The sequence below is a fragment of the Boleophthalmus pectinirostris genome, unplaced genomic scaffold (genome assembly GCF_026225935.1).
Source record: "Boleophthalmus pectinirostris isolate CB_2022bp ecotype Guang Dong unplaced genomic scaffold, ASM2622593v1 HiC_scaffold_14, whole genome shotgun sequence".
NCBI classification, from domain to species: domain Eukaryota; kingdom Metazoa; phylum Chordata; class Actinopteri; order Gobiiformes; family Gobiidae; genus Boleophthalmus; species Boleophthalmus pectinirostris.
Window position 1 is genome coordinate 7,166,821 of NW_026571047.1, and position 25,738 is coordinate 7,192,558.

A 25,738-nucleotide genomic window follows, 5' to 3' on the forward strand; every position below is an offset into this window, starting at 1 on the left:
AAAAATCAGTTCCAGTTGGTTTGAGGATTTTAAGGAACCCATTTTTATTTTAAGGCGACGAGTGACGACGATTGAGTCTCCAGGAAATGAAGGGAAATCAATGTCATTACAAAAAATGACTTGATAATAGAGCGACTGGAGATGTGCTGAAACCGCTCTGTAATATTCAATGAAGTAAAAAGTCATAACACCTTGGTTAATACTCTCGCCTCACAACCACAGGGTCCCGGGTTTGATTCCTGCAGACCTCGAGGGGCTTCTCTGTGTGGAGTTTGCATGTTCTGCCTGTGTCTCAATCTTATTTTCTGCATCAGTGTTATGGCCCCAGGCTTTAGTTCTAATGTGTTTGTGTCATTTTTGCTGACTTCTCTTGATTCCTGCTGCAGGAGACCTCGTTTGTGATTGGTGGGGCAGGTCGACGCCCACCTCACCTGCAGCCACCGCCCCCTATTTAAGGAGATGACCAACGCCTGTTCGGGGCTGCTGGCCTTGGTGGCCAGTCTGCCATTTTGTGTTTGTTTGTGTGTTTAGTTTAGTTCTGTTTTGTGCCTTTTTTTGATTTGGTCACTCGATTCTGTTTGTGGTTTATGTGGTTTCATTTGGGGAACTTGTGTTTAGTTTCATGTCTGTCCCTTAATTTTACCACTCGTTATTGTGTAAGCCTGCGTGACCCCTTTTGTGGCACAAAACCCGTTGTCTGTAGTTTTGTTTCTTAGTTTAGGTTATTTTCTGTATATTTACCTACGCCAAGGAGGTTATGTTTTTGCCGGCGTTTGTTTGTTTGTTTGTTTGTTTGTTTGTTTGTCTGTTAGCAACATAACTCAAAAAATTATGGACCGATTTTGATGAAATTTTCAGGATTTGTTGGAAATGTGAAAAGGAAGAACTGATTTCATTTTGGGGCTGATCCGGGAGAAATCCTGGATTCTGGATCACTTTGAAATTTTAGTTAACATTGTGGTAAATGGGGCCAAAAATTTTGTTTCTCAATATCTCGGTTAATTATTGACCAAACCCCATGAAATTTGACTCAGGGATGGACAATGGGATCCTCTTTCATATTCCAAATTGAAAGATACGAGACAAATATTTATGGAAAACACAATTAATATGAGGGGGACTGTAGTCCTTGGCGGAGGTCTGCGCTCTCTGAGTGCTTTTCTAGTTTAGTCTTTTGTTAATTTACCTTTACATTCCTGTTAATTAAACATTATTTAATTTATTCAATTTTACATCTTGGTTTTATTTTTTGTTACTTCCCTCACCCCAAACGAGCTGGGTCGTAACAATCAGTCTAAAATATGTCACATAGATTCTCCTGACAGGATGCCCCAGTAAAAGAAGTGTTTATCATTATTTTACTCTTTGCTTTGTTTTATAAAGTGCTGTGTTCATTGTGTCAAGAGATTTTCATTAGTCATTTTATTCAAATAAATGTGCATGTATTAGTGAACTACAAAATATATTGTTTTAGGATTATTCCATTGTAATAAATTGTGATTAATATCAGCACTACTGTGTTACTACTACCTCTCTTACCACCACTACTGCTGTTATATTTTTGGAGATCTCAGAGTGACTCAGTGAGTAAAAATCTGTCTCTCTCGGTTGGCTCCAGTGTGCTGTTGTTTGCCAGAGAATCCCGCCTCTTTTACCTGTGCCAGGTGCAGTGTGACAGGTGCGAGTTTACCTGTGCCAGGTGCGAGCTCCTGGGCAGGTGGCCCAGAAGCTGTAGCGCAAATCCAACCTCACATGGTACAGTATGGATGTAGTAGTAATAGGAGGAGTAGTGTAGTAGAGGTAGTAGTCGTTGTACAACATCCACCTCCATCTCCACGTGGTGCAGTGTGGGCGTCGTTCTGCTGAAGTAGACTTGAGGTTCTTCTGCAGGAGTTCACGGGGGCAGGGCAGGCGGGACAGGAAATATTACTTCTGTAGTACTCCAAACTATCACAGGTGGAACCAAGTGTTTGTGTTGCAAGTCTCAAGTAAGTCACAAGTATATGACTGCAAGTCTGAGTCAAGTCCCAAGTCAAATACAGGCAAGTCCAAGTTGAGTATCGAGTCACTGGCCCATAAGTCCAAGTCAAGTCCAAGTCATCTGCTGTGAGTCTTTAAATCAAATTACCAAAGTTTTTTTTTTTTTTTTTTTTTTTTTGACTTTTAAGATAAATTGTACTTTAAAAATCATAATATATTTGTATATGAGTATTTATGGAGTATATAAGAGTAGTAGAAATGAATATAGTTCATTTTTCCTTTTTAAATGTCTTGACAAGATCTTTGTGTGAATCATTATGGTCAGAATAGAAAGAATTCAGTTTTAAAAATGCTTCTCAAGTCTTTCTCAAGTCACTGACCTTTAAGTCCAAGTCCCAAGTCTTAGTCCATTTTATCAGTGGACTAACACTTGTCCTAAAAATAGTGACTCAATTCGTGAATCGAGTCCAAGTCACGACTTGCAAGTTCCCACCTCTGCAAAGTACTCCTGCATTAGTCTTATATAGACAGTTACACTTTGGTGCATTATTCATTCACTCCACACTACTACTACTACTACTACTACTACTACTACTACTACTACTACTACTACTACTATAGTCCTGTGATTACTTTTAATTTAGTATGTAATTTTACTGTAAATGTAGTTTTAGCCAATAAAATGCTGAAATAACCTCTGCTGTTCTGTCTGCTATAATATTTGTGTACACTGCAGTGTCACATATTTTTACACCGTCACTCCGTCTCTCTGAAGCGTGCGATGAGAAGAAGGTGGTAGAAGCTGATGGGCCGAGACACACAGCGAGACGTGTGAGCGTGGGTTACATGTAAGGAAGCCCCAAAGTGCCAAAAAGCATTCTCCCAAAGTGACAGTTTGTGAGGAGCAGGATGTGATGTGGAAAGTGGGACAGAGTGACGCCTCCTCTCTCACCAATTCTCTTTACTCTCGGCAAAACCTCTGGCAAATCGGTTTCACACAAGACCGCAGTGTTCTGGAGGATGAAGGGAGGCAGGAGGTACAACACGGTGCTGGTTAAAGCCACACTGTGTAACTTTTCTTGTTTAATGTTATTGTTTTGCCTGGATTGTTCTGCACTCAGAGGAGGCAGAGATTTCAAAACATAAAACTCAAAAGTCACATTTACTCACAGTGGGAAGAGGAACCCAAACTTTTACTAAAGTTAGAATACTCTTACTTCAAAAAACATCTTATTCAAGTAGGAGTCAAAGTATAGTGCTAGAAAAGTACTCTGAAAAGTACTATTTCATTAAAAGGTTCCTTAAGTAAATGGAACTAAACTACTCCCCAACTCTCATTATAGATGTTGTTACTGTAAAAAAAAATAAATAAATAAAAATAAATCTTGAAAAAATGTTTAGTGTATCACCTTTGTGTCTCCATGAAGATAGATTAGTTTAATGTCATATTGTGGAACATTTCAGGCTAAGTAATCAACCCAGACATATGGATAACCTGCAAATGTGGGTGTTCTGAACATTCAGCTCTCATATTGGACCCAAACAAACTTTTTTTTTTTAAGATACACTACGTAACTTTACTGAAAGTGGGCACGCGCTCTCCATTTTGTATTAAACGGCTGTATAAAATGTTGTAATATCTTTGTCTACTGTTCATTTATTTGACAATTTTAGTGAAAACTCATATCCACATATTTACATGCCTGATTCATCAGCTGGTTTCACTTCTTGGAAATCGTCCGACCTCGCAGCATTAGGATTTGTTTGCTCGACAGTAGATGGGTACTTTATCTAACCGATCGCTGCTATTTGGTCGTGACGTATGTAATGTAAAAAAAAAGTAAAATCCCGTAGGAAGGAGGACAATAACATCTTTCCCCTTGATAATAAATAAACATGAAATGTTAACTCTTTCCACTCACCTTATGGTTTGGGATTAAAAAAATTTAACATTCAAAATCCTGTCAGTGCATTTATTGTCGTCTCTTTTAAACAAAAGGTGCAGAGGTTCAGAAACAATCATAATAGCCTCATGAGAACTCAACAGAACACTGTAGTTGTGTGAAAGAGTCTAAAATTGCATGGCTTTTCCAAAACTTTAATTGAATTCACAAAAGTCCATGACTTTTCCAGGATTGCCATGACTGCGGGAACCCTGCAGAGTTTATGAGTTCAATCTGTTCTAGAGTTAATTTAACATTTTTGGAAATGTTAATGCTGGACCAAAGTTCCTGTTTAACTCCAAAATCAAGAGTTATATTAACGTTTTGAGAGTAAACACATAACACTTTGTAGAGTTATTCTGATTAAGCTAAACAATACACAGAGGTGTTTTATTTTTACACTTTATTTTAGTTTATTTAAGATGAAATTCTGTACAAAACTGGTTCAAACTGGTCTTCTCTCACGGGAGTGAAGTGGTGGGTGGGAGGTGCCAAATTAACACTAAGGGAAGTTGAATTAACTTAAACCATATCAGCTCTGGCAAAACAACTCAAACCCCCATTAAACTTCCAAATAGTTAAAATAAATAACTTTTTGTGTTAAAAACAACTTGGAAATATTTTACCCTGACATTTTAACCCTCCAGTTTTTACTGTTCCATCACTGGTGAGAACACAAATATAATACAAATATATACATTAATAATACAGATATGTACTTACAGATGATAGCTTGTCAATATCTTCTATTCGATCACTTTATTTCTGCTACACCAAAGTGACATTTGAGATGTGCAAAATGCGGAAAAAACACAACACAAATTTGAAAAGAGAAAAAGTATTGTCTTATTTCTTTATTATAAGTTTTGCATTTTTAGATATGCAAATAAAACCATGTGGAAAAACAGGACATTATAAGTAAATACTGAAAATCTCTAGATAAATGTAAAACACGAGCCATAAATCCAATTTGGTTTTGAAGATGAAGACGAAAAAATGTCACAGATCATTTTTCTCATGCGTGCGCAGCCTCGTGGTAAATTTGTCTCCCATGATGCAGTAGCACGAGATCTGGTCCCATCCTCAAGAAACGCTCAGATCAAATCCTGTAAACCCTCTTTTCCCCACAGACGTGATGTTGTTTTGCCTGGAACGTCCCACAGCCTGGCATAAAAACACTCATCTCCACGGAGACGAGCAAGTGACTCAACGGCTTTTTTTAGTGCGCTTGCCAATGCATTTTTTTATTCCCAGTAAAAACTCTAATTGAATTATATCAGTTTAAAGGCTCGGGGTCCGTCACCTGCTTGTTTCTATGGATACGTCATTACTCTGTCTGGAATGTTCCACAGTGTGACATTAAACAGCTCGAGTTTATTCAGTTCAATTCAGTTACAAGTGGTTTTATAGCTCAAAAATACCTCAAAAAACAGATATTCTGACTGTGAGCGGAGTCGCCTCTCCACAGATCTGACTTGTAACTTGGTCTGGAGCGGTCTGCATAAAGATAGAAAAGTTAAATGCCATACTGTGAAACATTCCAGACAACAAACAACCAAAAACACCTTCATAGAGAAAAGCTTTTGAGAGATGCTCCACCAGAAAAGTGACACAATGTGCTTTTAAAAGTGGAACATTTCAGGAAAAGCAATAATATCAACATGAGGCAGCAGGTGACGGAGCCTCCACCGGCAAACGTACAGAGCCCAGCTTAAATCAGGCTAAAAGCAGTAGCTGATAACTGTGGTGGACATTGAAAAGGACGAGGCTTTAAAGAGGAGTTATTTTACTTCTACAGGGTATTAACTGCTAACACATAAAATATTTAGATCACCGTGTTACTTTTAATGTTTTGAAAATGACAGGGCTACTGGAAGTCACTCTGGTAATGAAACGAGCCTGTGAAGTTTGTGAAGTTGTTGGACGCGTGTACCATTCTTTCCTTTGAATTTCAATTAAGAAGGAAAAACAGTTCTTTCATTATTCTGTTTCAGTGTTAAACAAAAATAGAAATTTTGACCTCAAGCTCTGATATTTAAAATAAACAACACCAATCATAAAACAGTCATCGTGTCTATTTTAATTTGGATATTTTATTCTCTCTGGTTTATTTGCCTCATAAGTTCTGCTGCTTAGTAGTCAGGCTTGAGCCAGAATTAGAAATCTGTTAGGAATTACTGGTCGGACCCAAATATGCAGAAAGAAAAAGGTATTTTATTAACAAAAATAATCTTGGAGGGGGGATAGGTTCCAGGGGAGGCAGGACAGGTCCAGGTTGGGTGCGAATGGGAGGCACGTGGTGATTGAGGTTGACCAGAGGCTTACGGAACAGGTGGCAACGGGATGAGGCTGGCTCCAAACGGAAGTGCTGGGGATAGGACGAAAAGAAACCGGTAAGTATCAAAAAATCCTCAGAATTCTCAAAAAACAAAAAAGCCTGAGTAGTTCACCACAGAATGACTGAACGATCTAACACTGGAGAGCAGGTCAGCAGGTCTTTTATGGCAGGCAATGATTGCTTGATGAGGAGCAGGAGTGGAGCTCAGCAGGTGTGTAACTGGGGACCCGCCCAGGAAACGCCAAACAAGGTAAGGAGAGAAGGGAAGAGGGAGCAGGGAAAGGAGGGGTAGGAGGAACAGGATGAAACCCTCACAAATACACTGGAGGGTTTGCAAGAACCTCGGAAGTGCGAGTTCAGGCACCAGCCAATCAGCGAAGATACATTCTGTGTTGTCAACGATTCACAAGATCGAGGATTTAAAGCCGGAACAAAGAGAATGTTTGGTGAATTTTATCAAGAGGAAAGAAGTTATTACCCTTCTTCCAACCGGATTTGGAAAAAGCTTAATATACAAGTTAGCCCCGTTAGCGGCGCATTACATATGTCACGACCAAATAGCAGCGATTGGTTAAATAAAAAAGTACCCATCTACTGTCGAGTGAACGAATCCTAATGCTGCGAGGTCAGACGGCTTCCACATAGTGAAACCGGCTGATGAATCAGGCTAACTGCTTAGAGTGACACATGTAAATTCAATATCAGCTGAACAAAGTTGAGACAGTTTATCACTGCTTCCTAGAGGTGTAACAATAACCGAAATATCGTGATATCGTATCGTCAAAAGTCTCACAATAATATCATGGGCTGTCACAATATATCGAATTACAAGTTCCTTTGCTTAAATGCATGGTTCTATAGTAGTAAATTATGAATATAGGGAACTACATATCCCATGATTCTTTTAAGTGCAGACAACATGAAGAAATATGTTTTTGACTTGAATTCTTGGGATTATGATGGAAATAATTCACACCAAAATCTTGTCAAGGTATTTTTAAAGCAGAAACGTGTCCTATCTACAATTTTATATTCGCCTCTTCAAAATATCGCAATAAATATCGTACTGTGACATGCATATCGTGATAATATCGTTCCGAGAGATTTGGATATCCTTACATCCGAACTGCTTCCTGTTTCTCGTCATGAAATTAAAGTCACGTTTGTCCACAGAACTGCAAAGATTTTTCAGGTAAATCCTTCTAGCAGCAGAACTTTCAGGGCAAATAAACCAGAGAGATAAATATCAAAATTAAAACAGGCACCAAGACAGTTTTTTGATGGGTGATATCTGAAATAAACTTTAAATTGGAAATAGAGACTAAAATGGAGACAAAAACGGAATAATGAAATAACAAACTGCTTTCCCATTTTATTGTTTTTCGTTCTTAATCAAAATTCAAAAGAACAAATGGTACACTGACTTTTCTGCGTACATGTTTTTGTATATTTCTGGAGAATTGTCAAGTGGGAGTGTGGCTGACGTAGGTCTGTAGTAGACGGGAGCATTGGAGAGACTCTCGGGACGCCTGGGAGAGATCACTAAATGACTCAAACGAGCATGGATGACGTCTAAAACCTCGTCAGGCGTGTTTTTGTTCAACGTTACAACACTGTAGAAAGCTAAAAACAAGGTCATTTTGCATAACGCCCCCTTTTTAAAACACAGAGGAGTTTTTAGAGGGTGTCTTAAGATTTAGAGAGCAAAACTGTTTACAAATCTCATGCATGAATAAAACCACAACCCATAAACATGATAACATAGATCAGATTTGCATAATATGAGGCAACTCCACATAGCACCAATAGGAATACTTTATTAGACCGTTTTCTGATCTATGTTCTAATGTAGTTTCCTCATCACAAACAGACCTGGAGTTGTGTTTTGTTTTATTCACATGTTTAACACACAAACCCTGCAGATTAAGATCGAGTTATCAAGCTAAAAACGCTCAGTTCCACCTTGTGATGTCATGTGGTAATACAGGAAGTGCTCCACCGTTTTAAACTCCATACATCTTCACTAGAATCATTTGGATCATTTCTGCCCTGGTATTAAAAATCTCTACTGAACAAAAGATAAAATGTTAACTCGAAAACTATCTCTTCATGACATTACAAGGTGGAACTAAGCATTTTGAGCTTTGTAGATGTAGACAGACGTTACAGATGTTATTAGGTTCTTTTTTCCGACAAAGAGTTTGTTTTCATACCTGCTAACTGCGGTCTTCTTCAGAGTGGTTACGTGATGTTGCTATACCATCTCCGGTCAGCTGATTTATACAAGTTTTAGCACTGTCTTCCTATTGGTGGAGGCAGAACGACAGCAGCATCCGCAGTCCAACCTCCTCAGGACAGTATCCCAAGTGTGTGAGCATAAAAAGCACCCTCGTCCCAGTTTATAGACTAATAATAAAAAGGTTACTCAAACATGTGAATGAAACAAAACACAACTCTGAGTTTTTGAGGACATAACAGCATTACAACATGACTTAAAGGTGCATTGTGTAACTTTTCTGGTTAAGCGTCCATCAAATGCTTACTCCGTGATACATTCCGTCATTACTTTGACTGGAATATGTGTACAGTCCCTCAGTTGTCCAAGTAGAATTCATGGCAAAAGGAGAAATTCAATTTGTCAACTGGACAAAAGTTTATTTTAGTCGAATATGTTTGGCAGCTGTTTCTTCAGTTGTGGTCAAACGCTGGTGGACATTGCCTTATATCTGCCTGAAGGGAGGAGCCAACTAACTACCTGATTTTTCGGACTATAAGTCACACTTTTATTCATGGTTTGGTTGTTTCCTTGCAACTTACACTCCGGTGCAACTTATATATTAAAATTTACAGACTGACAGACTTCAGAGGGCGCTCTAGGCTCCTATGTGAGTATCTGCTGCTCCTACTACTCCTGTACCACTGTCACTTCGCACTAAATATTCAGCTGAAAACGGTAATCGAGCAGCAGAAAGAAAGTTTGGAGTGAGCAAGAAACTTGTGAGGGACTGGTGGAAAGCGAGGCTGGAGAACACAGCTTCAAGGCAACTGGGAGGGTGCACCATGCAACTTTCCTTGAAGTCATTGGATGGATCAACAAAGCCTGAACTTCAATGACAATCGAAACCCTCCTGTCGGGATTCAGAAAGACCAGAATAATTCTAAATGGATCTGATTCTGAGTCTGACGACAGCTACACAGAAGAGGAAGCGGCGCTCCCTTTACCTCATGGATCTATGGTTTACCTCCGGAGGTCGCGCAGAAGTGACACCGAGGATGAAGAATTCAATGGATTTAGTGATTTGGAGTGAGATCGAGAGTTTGTTAAACTTGTGTTCTGCTGTTTATGCTATAATTATCTGAATAACTGTTAATATGTTATGTTAACATATTAACGCCTATTCAGCCTGTTGTTCTGTGTACTGTTATTATTAGAACTTGACTTTCAAGATGAAATGTCGGTTCTTGGGCTCTGATTTTACCAAATACATTTCCCCAAAAAGTGCGACTTATATATGTTTTTTTCTTCTTCATTGCGCATTTTTTGGCTGGTGCGACTTTTATACTCCGGAGCGATTTATAGTCCGGAAAATGTGGTAACTAACTACACTGAAACTAACACACCAACTTGTTCACAGTTTCTGTTAGTTTGCAAGGCAGGAAGGCGTTTGGAAAGATGCCATTACAACTTCCCAGGCCCATTTTTCTTCATCTCCATGTCAATGTAGCATTCTGTTAGGTTCAGCTAATCAACATTTACAACCACACCTCAGTTCTCATCATTTCCCCACTGACGCAGAACTCCGAGCAAACCGGGTACATGAGATTAGAAGAGATGAGGGGCCAAATCAAAGATGATTCCAAACAGCACATACGTATGCAGTCTTCACTTTACTGCCCATCACATTTACTTCAGTGGGTTTGATCACAGTCGGTTTAAATAAATAAATGTTAGGCGAGCCCATTGTCGGTACCTACACTAAAAGTTATAATCGCATCTTTCCAAACGTCTTCCTGGTTTGTGATGTAAGAGTGAATAGAGCCTATTAAACTTGCACTGAGTGTGGGGGTCTACTTTGACGAGCTGCAAAACGTATTCGACCTAAGTAAACTTTTGTCCAGTTAATGAATTGAATTTCTCCTTTTGCTTTGCCTTGAATGTTTCACAGTATGACATTAAACCTTTCTATCTTCATGGAGACCAGAGCAGACCAAGTAACAGGTCAGATCTGTGCAGAGGCGACCCCGCTCACAGTCAGAATGTCTGTTTTTCGAGGTATTTTTGATCGATAAAACCAAATGTAATTGAATAAATGTAAAGTAGAGCTGTTTAATGTCACACTGTGGAACATTCCAGGCAAAGCAATGACGTATCCATAGAAACAAGCAGGTGACTGACCTCTAACCAAAAAGTTACACAGTGCAGCTTTACATTTTGCATAATATGTGTTCTTTCATGCTTCTGAGGTAATAGTCGGCTGGTTGGCGCGAAAAATAAGAACATGTAAAAATCTGTGTATCTGGGCTCATTGTCAGTTCATTCATGTTTCCTGGAGGAGGGGCCCGTCCAGGAGAAGGTTCCGGAGCTCCTGGGGGTCCGTCAGGGGCAGGGAGCAGGTGGAGTCCTGGCACACATAGGCCCTGGCTGCGCTCGTGTCCTCCGCCAGGGGACATGGAGGACAGAGCGGGAAGACGTGTCCGGAGGAAGGAGTCCGAGACGCCATCGCACAGCATCAGGACCTGGAGGCAGAGAGAGAGGAGGGGGGTTCAGATGACGGCAAAAGAGTGTGTTCAGAATACTCTAGAAGGTTTTATTTAGAATGTCAAATGGAGGGCAAGAATCTGTATAGTTGACACAGACGACACGGAGAAGCAATGTAGAATTTTTCTCCCTAACACCGAACCAACCCTCTCCTGCCACTGTCTCTATAAATGTAAAAAAAAAAAATTAAATAAACAAACCAATGAGTAAATAAAATATGTTCATTAATACAAGGAAAAGATGGGGATACAAATAAATAAAAATCTAAAAGGAGAAACAATTAAAAAAAAAAAAGAGTCTGTATTGCTGCACGTTGGCGTCACAGAATCCCATTTACCTCCATTGACTCGGCACCAAAATGCCTAAATTCTGTGCAGTCTTTGATTCCTGTAACCGCTCTAATCGTGAGAAAGACACACTTTTGTTTTCATGTACCAAAAGTGGTGTGTCATAAGAGTTAGTTTTAAAAAAACGTACAAAAATGACGACAAAAGTGAATCGACAATCTCCGGTTAAAAACAGGAGGCGCAGAAACGGACAATGCTCGAGTTTGCAGCGACCACTTTGTAACAGGTAAAGATTGTGTCATTTATTAATTTTTTCAAATGTTTTTCTGGACAATTTTTTAGAAAGACAAGCATCATCGTAAGTGACGGGTAAATTGTGGCATTATAGGTTCTAACTCAGGGGGAGTCAAACTCAAATTCACAGAGAGCCAAAATTAAAAACTGGGACTAAGTCGTGGGCCAAACTAAACATCTGCATGTTTTCTCTTCTTTTGAGATATGTAATGTTAAAGCTTTTCTTATTAAAATAAATGTTTAATAATAGTTTTGCTTAAACAATGAATCCAGGACAAACATAATATAAAATAATAAAATTTTGGTAACACTTTATTTTAGGGTGCACTTATTAACACTAACTACCTGCTAATTAGCATAGTTGTAAGTTTATGTAGGTTTATTTGTCATTCGTTAGTATTTGTTCAGCCGTTATTAATGTCTAACTCCCCATTCCCCAAAGTGTTACCACAATTTTGTCTCTATAGTCTAATTGTAGCCGGCAGCCAGCTCTAATGCATATTTGATATGATCTCACGGGCCAAATATACTTATATTGCGGGCCAAATATGGCCCCCGGGCCTGAGTTTGACATGTCTGGTCTAACTTGTCAGGCAAAAAGCTTTATGTGGTGCTCATTTTATTAGCTTATTGCATAATCTTTTTTATACCTTTTTAGACACAACCAGACACAAAACTGCTGTACACCTCCGGGCTTTCAAAAGCTTTCATTTGGCTCAGTGTAATAAGAGCTCTGCAGCACCAGATCATTTATTATATCCATCGCCTCAATGCCGGGAAAATCCTCCAAATTGTATGAAAAGTCCAACTTCTCCATATTGTACAGGTCATAACCTATATTTAGACTAATTTTTTCACAATAGCTGGTCTGTGCAGGCCTGTTCAAACTTTTACTCAAATACTGGCTGTTACCCATCGTGCTGTATTTTGAAGCACTTCCTGCTCCCATCTGAATTCGCGCATCATCAGGATCACATGAGTGAATCCTGGCACAACTGTAACTTCATGGATGAATCACTATTTTTGAAAGAAATATATTCAGACTGAAAATAAGTGTTGTGTTAATTTAAGTGCAACAAAACTATAACAAGACTATTTAAAGCATAATAATAATAATAATAATAATAATAATAATAATAATAATAATAATAATAATAATAATAACAGCCTAATAATAATTAGGCTTGTTCTGATATTCTGGGTACTCATGGTCAAAATAATTATATATTTGCACTACAAAAAAGCTTGGCCACACTTAAACCTATCAGAAAATGATTTAAAAGTACTGAAATGATCTGTCCATGCAGCAAGATCGTTTTACTTAAAATGACAAATTATCTTAAAATAAACTGCCTCTAGACTAGAATGAAGCCATCTCAGAACTAGTATGTAGATGATAAATCTGAAGATCTAAAGATGAATAACCTTAATAAGTGGGCCTTTGTCCCATTTTTGTCCCATTTTAAATTCACATTAGTTTATGTTAAACATTTTAATTTTGAAAGGGCACTTAGGCCCAGGAAAAGAAATCCTCGCTTTGTTTTGAAAGTGACCTGGAAAGTCACATGGGGGAGGTACTTCCTGCTGGGCGGGGTATAAAGCAAAGCCGATGTTGGCAATTAGGGAGAGACTTCTGTGCAGATTGTTTGGTGCTTATGATTTGAGTTACTTATTTTCTGTACTTTATTTCGTCTAGAAGTCTGTTTCAAAATAAATTTTGTCTGGTCAAAGACACTTTTTGTTGTTGTTCTCTGCCTCCTACTCTGACCACATCAGATCAGCTTCCCCACATCAAACCTTGGCCAGATCAGAAACACTTAATTCTCCAAATCTAATTTATTCTGTAGATTTTCTTTAGACATAGGCTTTTAGTAGATTTATTTATTGCTCTTGTACTGTAAGAAAATTAACTAACCTTAGTTTACTTCTTCACACTATGTGGTATCGGACTGGTATTAGACCGGTATCAGTGAGAACACTATAAAAAAATATAACAATATAATATAACAATATATACTATATACTATACTGTACTATTACTACTACTGTTACTATTACTACTAATATCACTACTATTACTACTGTTACTAATACTACTAGTACTATTACTACTAATCTGTAAAGACACATTTTGCTCAAATACATGGGAATCCTCCAGGTGGAAAAAGAAATGATACAAGAAATACCATCCTAAGCGGGTTATTTTGGGTCAGTAGTCTCCATGGTCGTACAGTTTTATTCGGCGATCACGTGTGGTGCATGAGGCATTCTGAAAAGCCACATTCACTCTCGCACCAGCTATTCTGAGCCCAGACCCAATCCTGCCAAAATCAGAGGTGCAGAGATGCCGTTAGCATGCGCGCTGTTGGTTTAGTGCGTGAGAGGTTAGCGGCGTCACAGAGGACCGGCCTTATCCATACAGAAGTGACCGCCGCTGCAAAATACGTCAATCCTCCAACTGATGAAAAGTGACAACGTAAAAGAAAAAGAAATAGGCTGTAACTACCTCTCCGTCAAGTGTCCTGTTTTATTTCTGTGGAGATACACGACCAAAGAACAGTTTGTTTAAAGGGGCTGTAATTCTGTCAAATGTGTCATGTCAAAAGCACTTCTGACTCTTCCTGGTGAATTATTAGGATGCTAACAGTGCACATACATAATCCAGATTTGGACTGCTGAGAACTGTTTCAAATGAACTTAAAACTTTCAAACCAGGGGTGTCCAAAATATGGCTCTGGCACTGAATTCATTTGTGATGGCCCCTTAAAACTTCGGAAATACACTACTGGTTGAAAGTTTTAGAACACCCACTTTTTTTTTTTTCAGTTATTTATTGCAATTCAAGTTGTGGAAGTCCAATGAAGAGCTTGAAATGGTACAAAGGTAAGAACTGAACAGATAGAGGTAAAAAAAAAAAAGATAAAAGATACAAAACACAAGTCCAAGCTCTGCCAAAACTACCTCAGGAAAAAAGAACAAGATGTTAAACTTGAAAACCTGGAGTGTCCAGCACAGTCTCCAGACTTAAACCCCATCGAGCTGGTTTGGGATGAACTGGACAGAAGAGTGAAGCAACCTACAAGTGCCACACATTTATGGGAACTTCTGCAACAGACTTACAAACATGAACTTTCTGAAGATTTGATTTCTATTGTAAAAAGAACGAGCCACGAGTGTGTTCAGCTGTTATATGTGGTGCGTGCGGTGCACACAGCTCTCCTCCTCAAACACACACTACCTCTGTGCAGATGGGAGTCCCCTTTTATAGTACAAGACTCCTCCCCCAAAATCAATTAGCCAACAAAAACTGCTTTTTCTCTACTAATAGAAATAATTTGATCCCCCTTTTAATACAAAAAAATCATAAACATTACCAGAAACAAAAATATCCGAATAATAACCTTTAAACACAGACAAAAAAAAAAAAATATATATATATATATATATATATATATATATATATATATATATATATATATATATATATTATTGAATTACATAAACTAAAAGTCATCTGACGTTCTTGGTGATGTCACACTTGCACGCCCTACGTGACGCAATATAACGCGGAAGTGTCTGAAGCTCGGGTTGGCCAATGGACATGGAGGGTCTGAGGGGCGGTGGACATGGAGGACGATTTAAAAACTGGAGTATGGTTATGGAGAAGGGAATGTATGTGCAACAATCAAGTGTGCGCCCATGACTGTTGCAGTGGAAATGTGTGGGAACCTCGGGGATTGCAGCAAACGGACATTGGTGTGGGTGTATGTGTGTGTGCGCGTGTGCAGCCCCCTGGCCTCCCCACACGGCTGAAGGGTCTACTCCAGCACATGGACACTTTCATGAATCCAAAGTTTTGAATATGTTTTGGTCAACAGTAAACAGTAAACAATATTTAAAAAAACTGGAAAAAGTATGATGTTATAAAACCTTTGACCAGTAGTGTATATATATTTACCTCCGCCAAGGAGGTTATGTTTTTGCCGGCGTTTGTCTGTTTGTTTGTCTGTTAGCAACATAACTCAAAAAGTTATGGACCGATTTTGATGAAATTTTCAGGATTTGTTGGAAATGTGAAAAGGAAGAACTGATTTCATTTTGGGGGTGATCCGGAAGAAATCCTGGATTCTGGATCACTTTGAAATTTTAGTTAACATTGTGGTAAATGGGGCCAAAAATTTTGTTTCTCAATATCTCGGTTAATTATTGACCAAACCCCATGAAATTTGACTCAGGGATGGACAATGGGATCCTCTTCCATATTCCAAAGGCTGATCCGGATCTGATCCAGAAGACTGATTTTATCGCAATTTATATAAAAAATGGGGGTAGTCCTTGGCGGAGGTCTGCGCTCTCCGAGTGCTTTTCTAGTTTTGAATGATTCTTAGTCTTGATCATCAGTCTGTGGTCCATGCTCCATGAAAACAGCTTGGACACTCCTGTTTTAAAAGGTTCATTTAAAAACGACTAGTTCTGGTTATCACATTTTTAAGTACAGGACCTTTAAATCAAATTTTGAGTGAAAAACATAGTCCAATATTGTGCAGTTTTCATTGCCTAGGAACCTCTCCGTTTTCAAATGGGCGTGAATAATAGGTGAATTAGCCAATCAGGGACATGCATGATATAAATAAATATAAAAGAAAAAAACTAAAAAAATCACATATTGCGAAACAACATGGCAGATTTCTGCAGAATCAGAGCTGAGTCCAAATAATTTCTTTATTATTTATTTAATTTCGTTATTGTGGATTAATAAAGTTTGTGTAAGTCTAAGGCTGAATCCCATTACACCCCTTGGCCATTCCACTTTCCCTACGCCTCCGTTTTGTGCGTTCAAGTGCAGGGGAAGGGGTGTCCCAGTTACTGTTATGCCATATATAGGGGAAAGTGGTAGGGCTACATACCCCTCCAAATGAAGATTTTTCAGAAGCACACTCCAAACAGAGGGGTATGAGCAATTTCCCAGAATGCCTTGTGAATCAGAGACCAAAGAAGTTCACAAAGGAGACGGCATGTTGGATTTCTGGCAAAAGCTGGTCGCGTTTGCTTGCGTAAAAGCTGGCCGAGTCTACTGATGACATATGTGATTGTTGAAGAGGTGTCCCAATTCGTAGGGGTTTACTTTCAACCCCTACCACTTGTTGCTCAGTTTCAAGGGGTAGGGGTAGAAATGGAAAAATGAAATCGGAAATGATGGAAATGATGCTGAGCTCTTTGGTTTCACGTGACACTAAAATAAACAAATCTGATTGGATGATCACATTTGGGCGGGTTCAAGATGCCACAGTAGGCGCGGGGACCAGGTGTCTTTGTGGATTTGCCTGACAACAATTTTCAGGCGTTTTTGAATCCTTTGACCATGTATGTCCCTTATTGGATAGTCCACCTGTCAATCACGCCCATTTGAAGTCGGGGAGGCTTAGTAGTTTTGAAAAAGTGTGTATTCTCTTTTCCAGGCAAGTACTTATGAATATTGCTGCGACAAACATATAGACAAGTTATAAAGGCCTGACTTTGGCTTAAATGTAAAATAAAACTCATTTGTATTCTGAGTGCATGAACAAAGCATTAGTTTAAGGCTGCATTTAGCTGTCACTTCTAAGAGTTTCAAAATGGGAGCTAAAAGTGGCTCCAGTTTAGTGTAGCATTAAAATAAAACTTGTTTGGGTATGTCTGAGTGATAATGAAGAACAATCTGCGACATCAGGGCTAAGTGAAGCGAATCAGGTTTGTAATGAAGACTTATTTAAATACCCAGTACATTGCATTACATGGTTTTACAAGATGAAGACAGTTTTTTTTTTTAAGTTTGGAGATCAGTACTGTATAGTATAGTGGTGCAGTCAGAAAGCATTCACCCTCTCACCAGAAGGTTGTGCCATAACTAAGATTCTTCTCTCTCTTTGCCCATTTCCTTTATGTAGAAATCAACCAAATTAGACACAGTTTTCGTTTACAGTGCTTTCAAGGTCCTATATAACACAAAATTTACTCTTGCAAGCCTTTAGCCATGTGTTGTTACCTCCTAAAAACATCAGCTGGACTTGTGTTTTGTTTCATTCACACATTATTTTTATTATTAGTCCATCAAATGTCTACAAAGCTCAAGATACTCTGTTCTACCTTGTGATGTCATGAAGCGGTAGTTTTCAAGTTAACAGCTACCATTTACTTTTAGTTCAGTAGAGATTGGCAAATCCTGGGATGAAATGATCCAAATTATTCTAGTGAAGGTGTATGGAGTTTAAAAACACAGTGAAGCACTTCCTGTATTACCACACGACATCACAAGGTGGAACAGAGTTTTCTGTCTGGGAGGAAAACTCAGCCTAAATATGGAGAGTTTGTGTTTCAAACATGTGTGAATGAAACAAAATAGTGTGATGAGATCAGAAAATAGCCTCAAATGGGCCCTTTAAAGGGATAGTTCAGGATTTTTGACATAAATCTGTATGGCATCCCCGTCATCAGTGTTGTGCATCCACACCGACTTACCCCCCGAAAGCGCCCAGTGAGCCGAGATGGTGACCGGTTTTGGTTTTAGCTCTCTCGCGTGGCGGCGGTCTGCGCATGTAAACACTGCCGAACAACTGAAGAAAGTGATGGATCGGTGCGTGGCTGTCACCTGGCGGCCACGCGCAGTGGTACGTACGGAGAGAAAATAGCGCCAAGCGATTATGAGATCTGACTTTTTTGGCGACAATGGTTTTGTGATGCAAATGTATCACTCTTTTGAACAAATATTGCTTTGAGAAGAAAAACGCTTTAGTATACAGTCCCCACACAACTTGCTGAACTACTTTCCTCAGCACCAAAACCAGCCAGTATCTCGGCTCACCGGACGCTTTCGGGGGGGTAAGTCGGTGTGGATGCACAACACTGATGACGGGGATGCCAAACAGATTCATGTCAAAAATCCTGAACTATCCCTTTAAGATACAGTGTGTCAAGATTATTAGGTTCATCAATAATCATGCTAATTCAGGTCACTTTTTTTTTTTTAAACTGACCATTTCAATTTAATTTCAGTTTAATTCATACTCCAATCGTGGCTATTTCCGTCACAGTAACTTTACTGAAAAGTATCAATTGAAATTGGTTTTCCAATAGTCCAAAATCCAAAATCAAATACGTTCAATTGTGTGTACAAAGACCATAGGCTGTATAAATCAGACATGTCAAACTCAGGCCCGGGGGCCAAATTTGACCCGTGATATAATTATATTTGTCCCTCGAGATCATATCAAATATGTATTAGAGCTGCCCACCGACTACAGATAGACTAAAGAGACATTAGTTACTACAAATTTTATTATTATTTTATATGATGCTTGTTCTGGATTCAATGTTTAAGCAAAACTATTATTAAACATTTATTTGAATACAATACATATCTCAAAAGAAGAGAAAACATGCAGCTGTTGTTGAAATTTTTCAATAAATATTTAGTTTGGCTCACAACTTAGTCCCAGTTTTTAATTTCGGCCCTCTGTGAATTTGAGTTTAGCAATGGACATAAGTAACCCGCTGCCACATTCTAAAAAGGAAATGGACTGGGTGTTCTTCTGGCTCCACCCACTCAATCACTCAATCATCAAATCACTCCTAAAAACACACCTTTTTTCACTGGCTTTTAACAAGTGAGATGTACATTTGTTGTTGTTGATTATCTTATTTTTTCTGTGTTTTTAGTAGTTGTATTGTGTTTGTGTTGTGTATTGCGTTGTACTGCGATTGTCCTTGTCTAGTCTATGTTTGTGTACAGCACTTTGTCCAGCTGTAAAGGTTTTAAAGTGCTTTAAGTTGGCATGATATAGTATGGTATTTTGTCCATAAATAAATTCCTATTCCTAATGTGAAACTCAACTCCAAAGTCTCTGACGAAAACATGACTCACTAACTCCACCAGTGGCGTCTATTGACCAAACTACCGTTGCAATCGCGGCCCTGTCCTGCACCACGATCCATTCTGTTCCATTAGCCCGCATTGACCGCTGCAGCTGGCCCCTCTATAGTGCTGCCCGCTAGCACTGGCACTTCAAGCACAACATCTCCAATCGGCTCCGTGCTTTGTCCAAGGGCCTCAAGTGCTGCGCGGGTCCATTAGAAAGGCCATTTACGCCAGCTGCCATCTGCACTTCCAAGAAAGAGACCTAACTCTGTCGTCTATAAGGAAAACCTCGCCGCTAACACTGTCGATAATGCTACAATTGGATTCCGTAATGTATTGTTTGATACAAGGCAGTCCATTCGTATAGATTTCCTATGCATTCTGTTACTTTTCTCGTAGAGGGTCATCTTCTGCTTCTTTCTATGGAGATGTCATTGCTCTGCCTGGAATGTTCCACAGTGTGACATTAAACAGCTCTACTTTATATTTATTCAATTACAGCTGGTTTTACGGCTCAAAAATACCAAGAAAAACAAACATTCTGACTGTGAGCCGGGTCGCCTCTGCGCAGATCTGACATGTAACTTGGTCTGTTTTGGTCTCCATGATAGAAAGGTTTATTCCAGACAAAGCTATAAAATTATAACAAAAGTTACAAAATGTTGTTAAGTTTGTAGAAAAAACAAAAATAGACACCAAAAAAAAAAGTAAGTATTGATACTGATATTGATTTGCAGTGACATCATGCTGGGAGTGTTCTATAGCAGGTCGTTTGGTACTGGGCTGTGAAAGCACAAACTCCCTCTCCTATACGCATCTCTAAACCAGGACTTAAAACCAGGTCTAACCAGGACTAAACCAGGTCTAAACCAGGTCTAAACCAGGTCTAAAACCAGGTCTAAACCAGGTCTAAACGAGGACTAAACCAGAACTAAAACCAAAGCTAAAATCAGGACTAAACAATGTCTAAACCAGGTCTAAAACCAGGTCTAAACCAGGACTAAACCAGGTCTAAACCAGGTCTAAAACCAGGTCTAAACCAGGTCTAAACCAGGTCTAAACGAGGACTAAACCAGAACTAAAACCAAAGCTAAAACCAGGACTAAACAATGTCTAAACCAGGTCTAAAACCAGGTCTAAACCAGGACTAAACCAGGTCTAAACCAGGTCTAAAACCAGGTCTAAACCAGGACTAAACCAGGTCTAAACCAGGTCTAAACCAGGACTAAACCAGAACTAAAACCAGGAATAAGCCAGGTGTAAACCAGGTGTAAACCAGGTCTAAACCAGGTCTAAAACAGCACTAAACCAGGACTAAACCAGAACTAAAACCAGGACTAAAGCATCTTTAAACCAGGTCTAAACCAAGACTAAAACCAGAACAAAAAATAGGGCTAAACCAGGTCTAAATTCAGGTCTAAAACCAGGACTAAACCAGGTCTAAACCAAGACTAAACCAGGAACAAAACCAGGACTAACCCAGGACTAAAACAGGATTAAACTAGGACTAAACCATGTCGCGCCACCGCAGCCCCCGGTCCGCTAAATACTGTCGGACATAAAACCGGTCCATAGCTCTAAAAGGTTGGGAACCACTGTTCTACATGCATCTCTATGGTGGAATGTTCAGACATTAATACAATGCAACACTGTCAATGTCAAAAAACTGCAAGAAAAACTACAAAATGGATTTAAACAGCACATTTTCAGGAGCCTGTGACCAATACGAGGGTTCATGGTTCTGTTTAGGAGTAAGATTGTTGTAGTTCCAACTAAACCAGTTCTTTTTGGTCAGATTTGTGCTCAGATTAAACTCTAAGTGGTCTCAGATAGAGCAGTGCTTACAGTTAGCATTCCACTCCCATGGAATGTTGATTATATTTGCTGCCAAGTATCAATAGCAAAGGAGAATATCTTTATCATTCCAAGTACACTGGATGTGTTAAAATAATTAAGACATTATGATTAGTACACGTCTGGGAGCTTTTCAGATGAGCTCCATTACTGTATTTGCTCCTAACTAGAGACATGACGACATTTATTTTGAGACAGTCTTGTATCCACTTTATCAGAGCAATTAACAAAAACAAATATTCTATTTTTTGAATGGTGACAAGTCCTAAAAATGTTGCCAGTAAACAGAAAGCTGAAATCTATGAAGCCAAGAGCAATGACCATCAATTATATCAAGTTATGATTTATCACTGGCCACGTTTACATGATGTTTTTTAATTCAGAATAAATAATTCAGAATTAAAATATTCTCCTTCGAGTTTACATGGAAAACACAATAAATCGCCTTTATTTAAATCTGTTCAACGTCTGGGGGTGGGGAAGGGTTCTGATTGGACAGGGACACGAACGTATTTACGTCGACCAGAAGAAAACACACACTTCAGCTGCTACCGGCTTTTTTGTCATTTCGGTTTGTCGTTACGCCACAGACACAAACACGATCCAAACTTTTTCCTCAGTCGTTCCGATGATAATGAACCAGCAGCTGGAGAATTCTATCATCATACTTGACTTCTGACCACCCACTGACTTCGGAATTAGGTTTAAATCTGAATAATCATTTTCATTATAAATTCAGTGTTTACGTGGACTTTTTAAAGTGGAATGTATTTTTATTCGGAATTAAAGCTCTCATGTAAACGTGGCAATTATGGATTTGCTGCTGTCAAACCAAAGCAGCTCTTAATTGACTGACATAATAAAGGTTCAAAATATATAGGCCTCTCACATACAAGGTTTTGAACAACTAAAACATGTGATGGAATGTGCTCAATGCCCTGTAACCGTTGCCATGACTACTCCTAAAGGATTTCCCTGCCAGCGCTAATGTTTTTTCCCCAATCGTCTTCCAACTGTCAACTCCACAAAGTCGCTCCTCTGGGCATTAAGAATGCCTCCCTGAACTTAAAGGTCACACCTAAGTGTGTCCGTGTCACAACAGCCCGATCTCCAGCAGGCCCCGCGGGTCTGAATGGTGTGGGCCGTTCGGTGTGAGCTTGTCAGACAAAGTGATGGGCTGAGAGCATGAACGGGGTTATATATGGAGTGTGGGGGTCTGAGCACTGAGGTGGGAGATAAGACTGGACTGCTCATAGACATCTGGTGACAGGGGGTTAGTTGTTTTTAGAGGAGATTTAAGGTTAAGGGAAGGGTACACTGTAGGGAAAAAGTACTCTGTGTTTGACCCATCCTTCAACGATGCTGGGGCAATCTGTCAGGAGCTGTGTGCTCCATAGCACAATGCCCCGGGGACCCATCTCCAGACCTTGAGCTAGTCTTGGTCAGGACGGAGGATTTGACCAATTGGTCTTGTTTTGGGTTGATGGGGGAAACCAGAGACAGCGAGAACAATTGGACAGACTGGGCTCTGATTGGACGAGGTGGAGGTACAGCAACCAACGCGGAGGAGTATTTGGAGTGAAGTGATGAAGGTTGAGGAGCAGGTAAACTCTGGAGATACTGGGAGGGAAGTTACTTCTTCTAGCCTGAATTTATGTTAGCTCCATTTGCCCAACTACTGTAAATTTTCAATCTGCTCACTCAGATTCAGCAACCTAGAACCGAGCCTGCTAAGAAGTGGATATCTGTGCATCGTACTTTAAACAATAAATAGCAGAAACGTAACACTGTAGTAGGAGATAATGGGTCATAGAAGATATTTATTCAGTCCTCCACAGTAGCAATCCCCCACCCTTTTTTTCTCCAACAGAAAAGTTACACAAAGCATCTTTAAGGACTGGCATTGTCACAAGAGTTTGATTCAGGGACCCGTTGAAGAGGAAAGATCCAGTGACGTCCAATAATAAACGGTGCAAACTGTGTAGAACCTTTGGAGATTTATAGTAGACAGACTAATAACAAAGGTTACTCAAACATGTGAGTGACACAAAACACAACTCCAGGCATGTTTCGATAATAGATACAGATAAAAACATGGTTTAAAGGTCTCAACAATTGTCACGTTTCATCTGGTGGAGGACAACATGCTTTAAAGGTCTCAAGAATCCATTTTGTGCAATATAAGTACTTTAACTTTAAAGTATGTAACTTTTTCCTCTGGGGCCCAGTGGAGCCTGGCTTGGTGGTTGGGGACCCCTGCTCTACAGTCCAAATGTAATCATAGTACAGAAAAATAACAAAAAGTTCCTCACTCGTACTAAAAAAAGCATCCATGATATATACTGACCCCCAAAACTATAGTTCCATGTGTCATGTATTGAACAATTTAGTTGATTTAGTAATTATTGTGACAGGCCTACTTCCAGTTTCCAAATGTGCTGGAAGAAGAAATTATACATTAGTCCGGATTACATGCTGCTATTTCGACACTGACATGTAATTGTCGGAGAAGCAGCAAAAACGTTACTTTTCAAGCGTCCCACTACATCAACATTTTGTTTTTCATTGTAGGAGTAGTGGCACTTTACTATTTTTCAAACATTCCACTTTTCCAACATGAATAATATTAATGATAACACTAATAGAGAATACTTCGGTCACATAGGAGGCTGCATGGGCCCTTTGTGCTTCATTCATTTCGTCATGTAGGCGATCTGCAGAGGAAATGATGCGACAGTATAGCGATACTAAAAAGTGTCGGAAAGCCGGCATGTCTAAACAGAGATAAGTCCTAATGAAGGGATGTCGGAAAAGGCAGTGGACCCCCTTAGTCCGGATGTCTGTTTACAATGGGCACATATACCGTATTTTTCAGATTATAAATCACACTGGACTATAAATCGCATTTTTTGGGGGAAATCTATTTTATAAAATCAGGGACCAGGAATAGAATAAAGAACAACAGGCTGAATAGGCGTTAACACATTAACAGTTATTCAGATAACATATCATAAACAGCAAAAGTTTACCAAACTCTCAATCTCACTCCAAATCACTAAACCCATTGAATCTATTGAATTCTTCATCCTTGGAGTCACTTCTGAGCAACTCCGCGCAACTTTGGTTGTCACTGGAGTCCATGCTTTGTCATCCAATGGCTTCCAGGAAAGTTGCATGGTGCACCGTCCCAGCTGCCATGAAGCTGTGTTCTCCATTCCCGCTTTCTGCCAGTCCCTCACAAGTTTCTTGCTCACTCCAAACTTTCTTTCTGCTGCTCAATTACCATTTTCTGCTGCATATTTTATTACTTGCAGCAGGACAGTGACTTTCTCTGCAGGAGACATGCGCAGAAAACTGATACACAAGCCTAGAGCGCCCTCTCGCGGCTGTCAGTCTGAACATTTTAATATATAAGTTACACCGGTGTCGCAGGACCACCCAAACCATGAAAAAAGTGTGACTTATAGTCCAAAAAATACTGTACTCTACGTTCTACCTTTACCTGATCAGCGAGAACCACACGCATTGAATTTTTTTTTACAAAGACGAGTGTATCTGGAGCTGTATCCTTTCTCTGTGATTTCAGAAGCTGTGATTGACAGGCGGAATAACCTGTCAGAGGGACGCATGCTCCGTTGATGTCAAAAGAATCAACAATTGAAGCACCAAGCTATTACTTATTTCCGTTAAAAGAACTTATATATTTTGTTCTGAATGTTACGAGAAATTTTGTGAGAAGAGATGGCTTCTGCATGTGAGAGACACGTGATACGAGTGAGCAACTGAAGTTAGACGAAGAATTTTCACGCTCTCTGGTCCCGTTCCAGTCCCTTCTGGATTCAAGCAAAATATAGAAGGGTCTGGCCGCTCACTCAGGCAAGCTCTATCCCACCTCCTCTAACCTCTCTGGGTGTGAGGGTGTTGCTGGATGCCGTGGTCTTCACATGAGCAGACTCTCTGTTTGGTTCATGTGGTCATACGTTGGTCTTTTCCCTGGCCGTTCCACTCTCCCAGCTGCTAATCGTCCTCGCGCTCTCCGTGACAGCCCCCTCCCTCTCCTCGCAGACCGGGCCCGTCTCAGGAACACACTGTACCTGAAGCGACAGGCGCACGCAAACACAAGCTAACGGAGAACAGAGAGACAGGGAGGTGGAACAAAGGGTTTACTACTGATTGTGGAATTTATGTACTGTTGACTTTCAAGAGGTGAAATATGTCCTCTACTTTTGCTTATGCCTTTAGCTGTCAACTGTCAGCAGCAGTGATCATCTTAAAGAGGCAGTATTAGGCAAAATGTATTTATTTTTCACGTTCCCTCATCGAAAACATGCATGTGGAGGTTTCAGATGTCATCCACACATGTTCGAGTAATCTCATGATCTCTTCTGG

General features: G+C 39.6%; 1 protein-coding gene across 1 annotated transcript in view; it reads right to left on the minus strand.

Annotated features, from left to right (window-relative positions):
* Positions 1 to 7,605: 7,605 nt before the first annotated feature.
* The window catches only part of spata20 (spermatogenesis associated 20), a 139,087-nt gene continuing 120,954 nt past the window's right edge, over positions 7,606 to 25,738 (minus strand). Inside the window, 2 exon segments of the mRNA XM_020939727.2 lie at positions 7,606 to 10,907; positions 10,909 to 10,998. Coding sequence (XP_020795386.2) covers positions 10,800 to 10,907; positions 10,909 to 10,998 — 198 coding nt within the window. The 3' untranslated portion in view covers positions 7,606 to 10,799.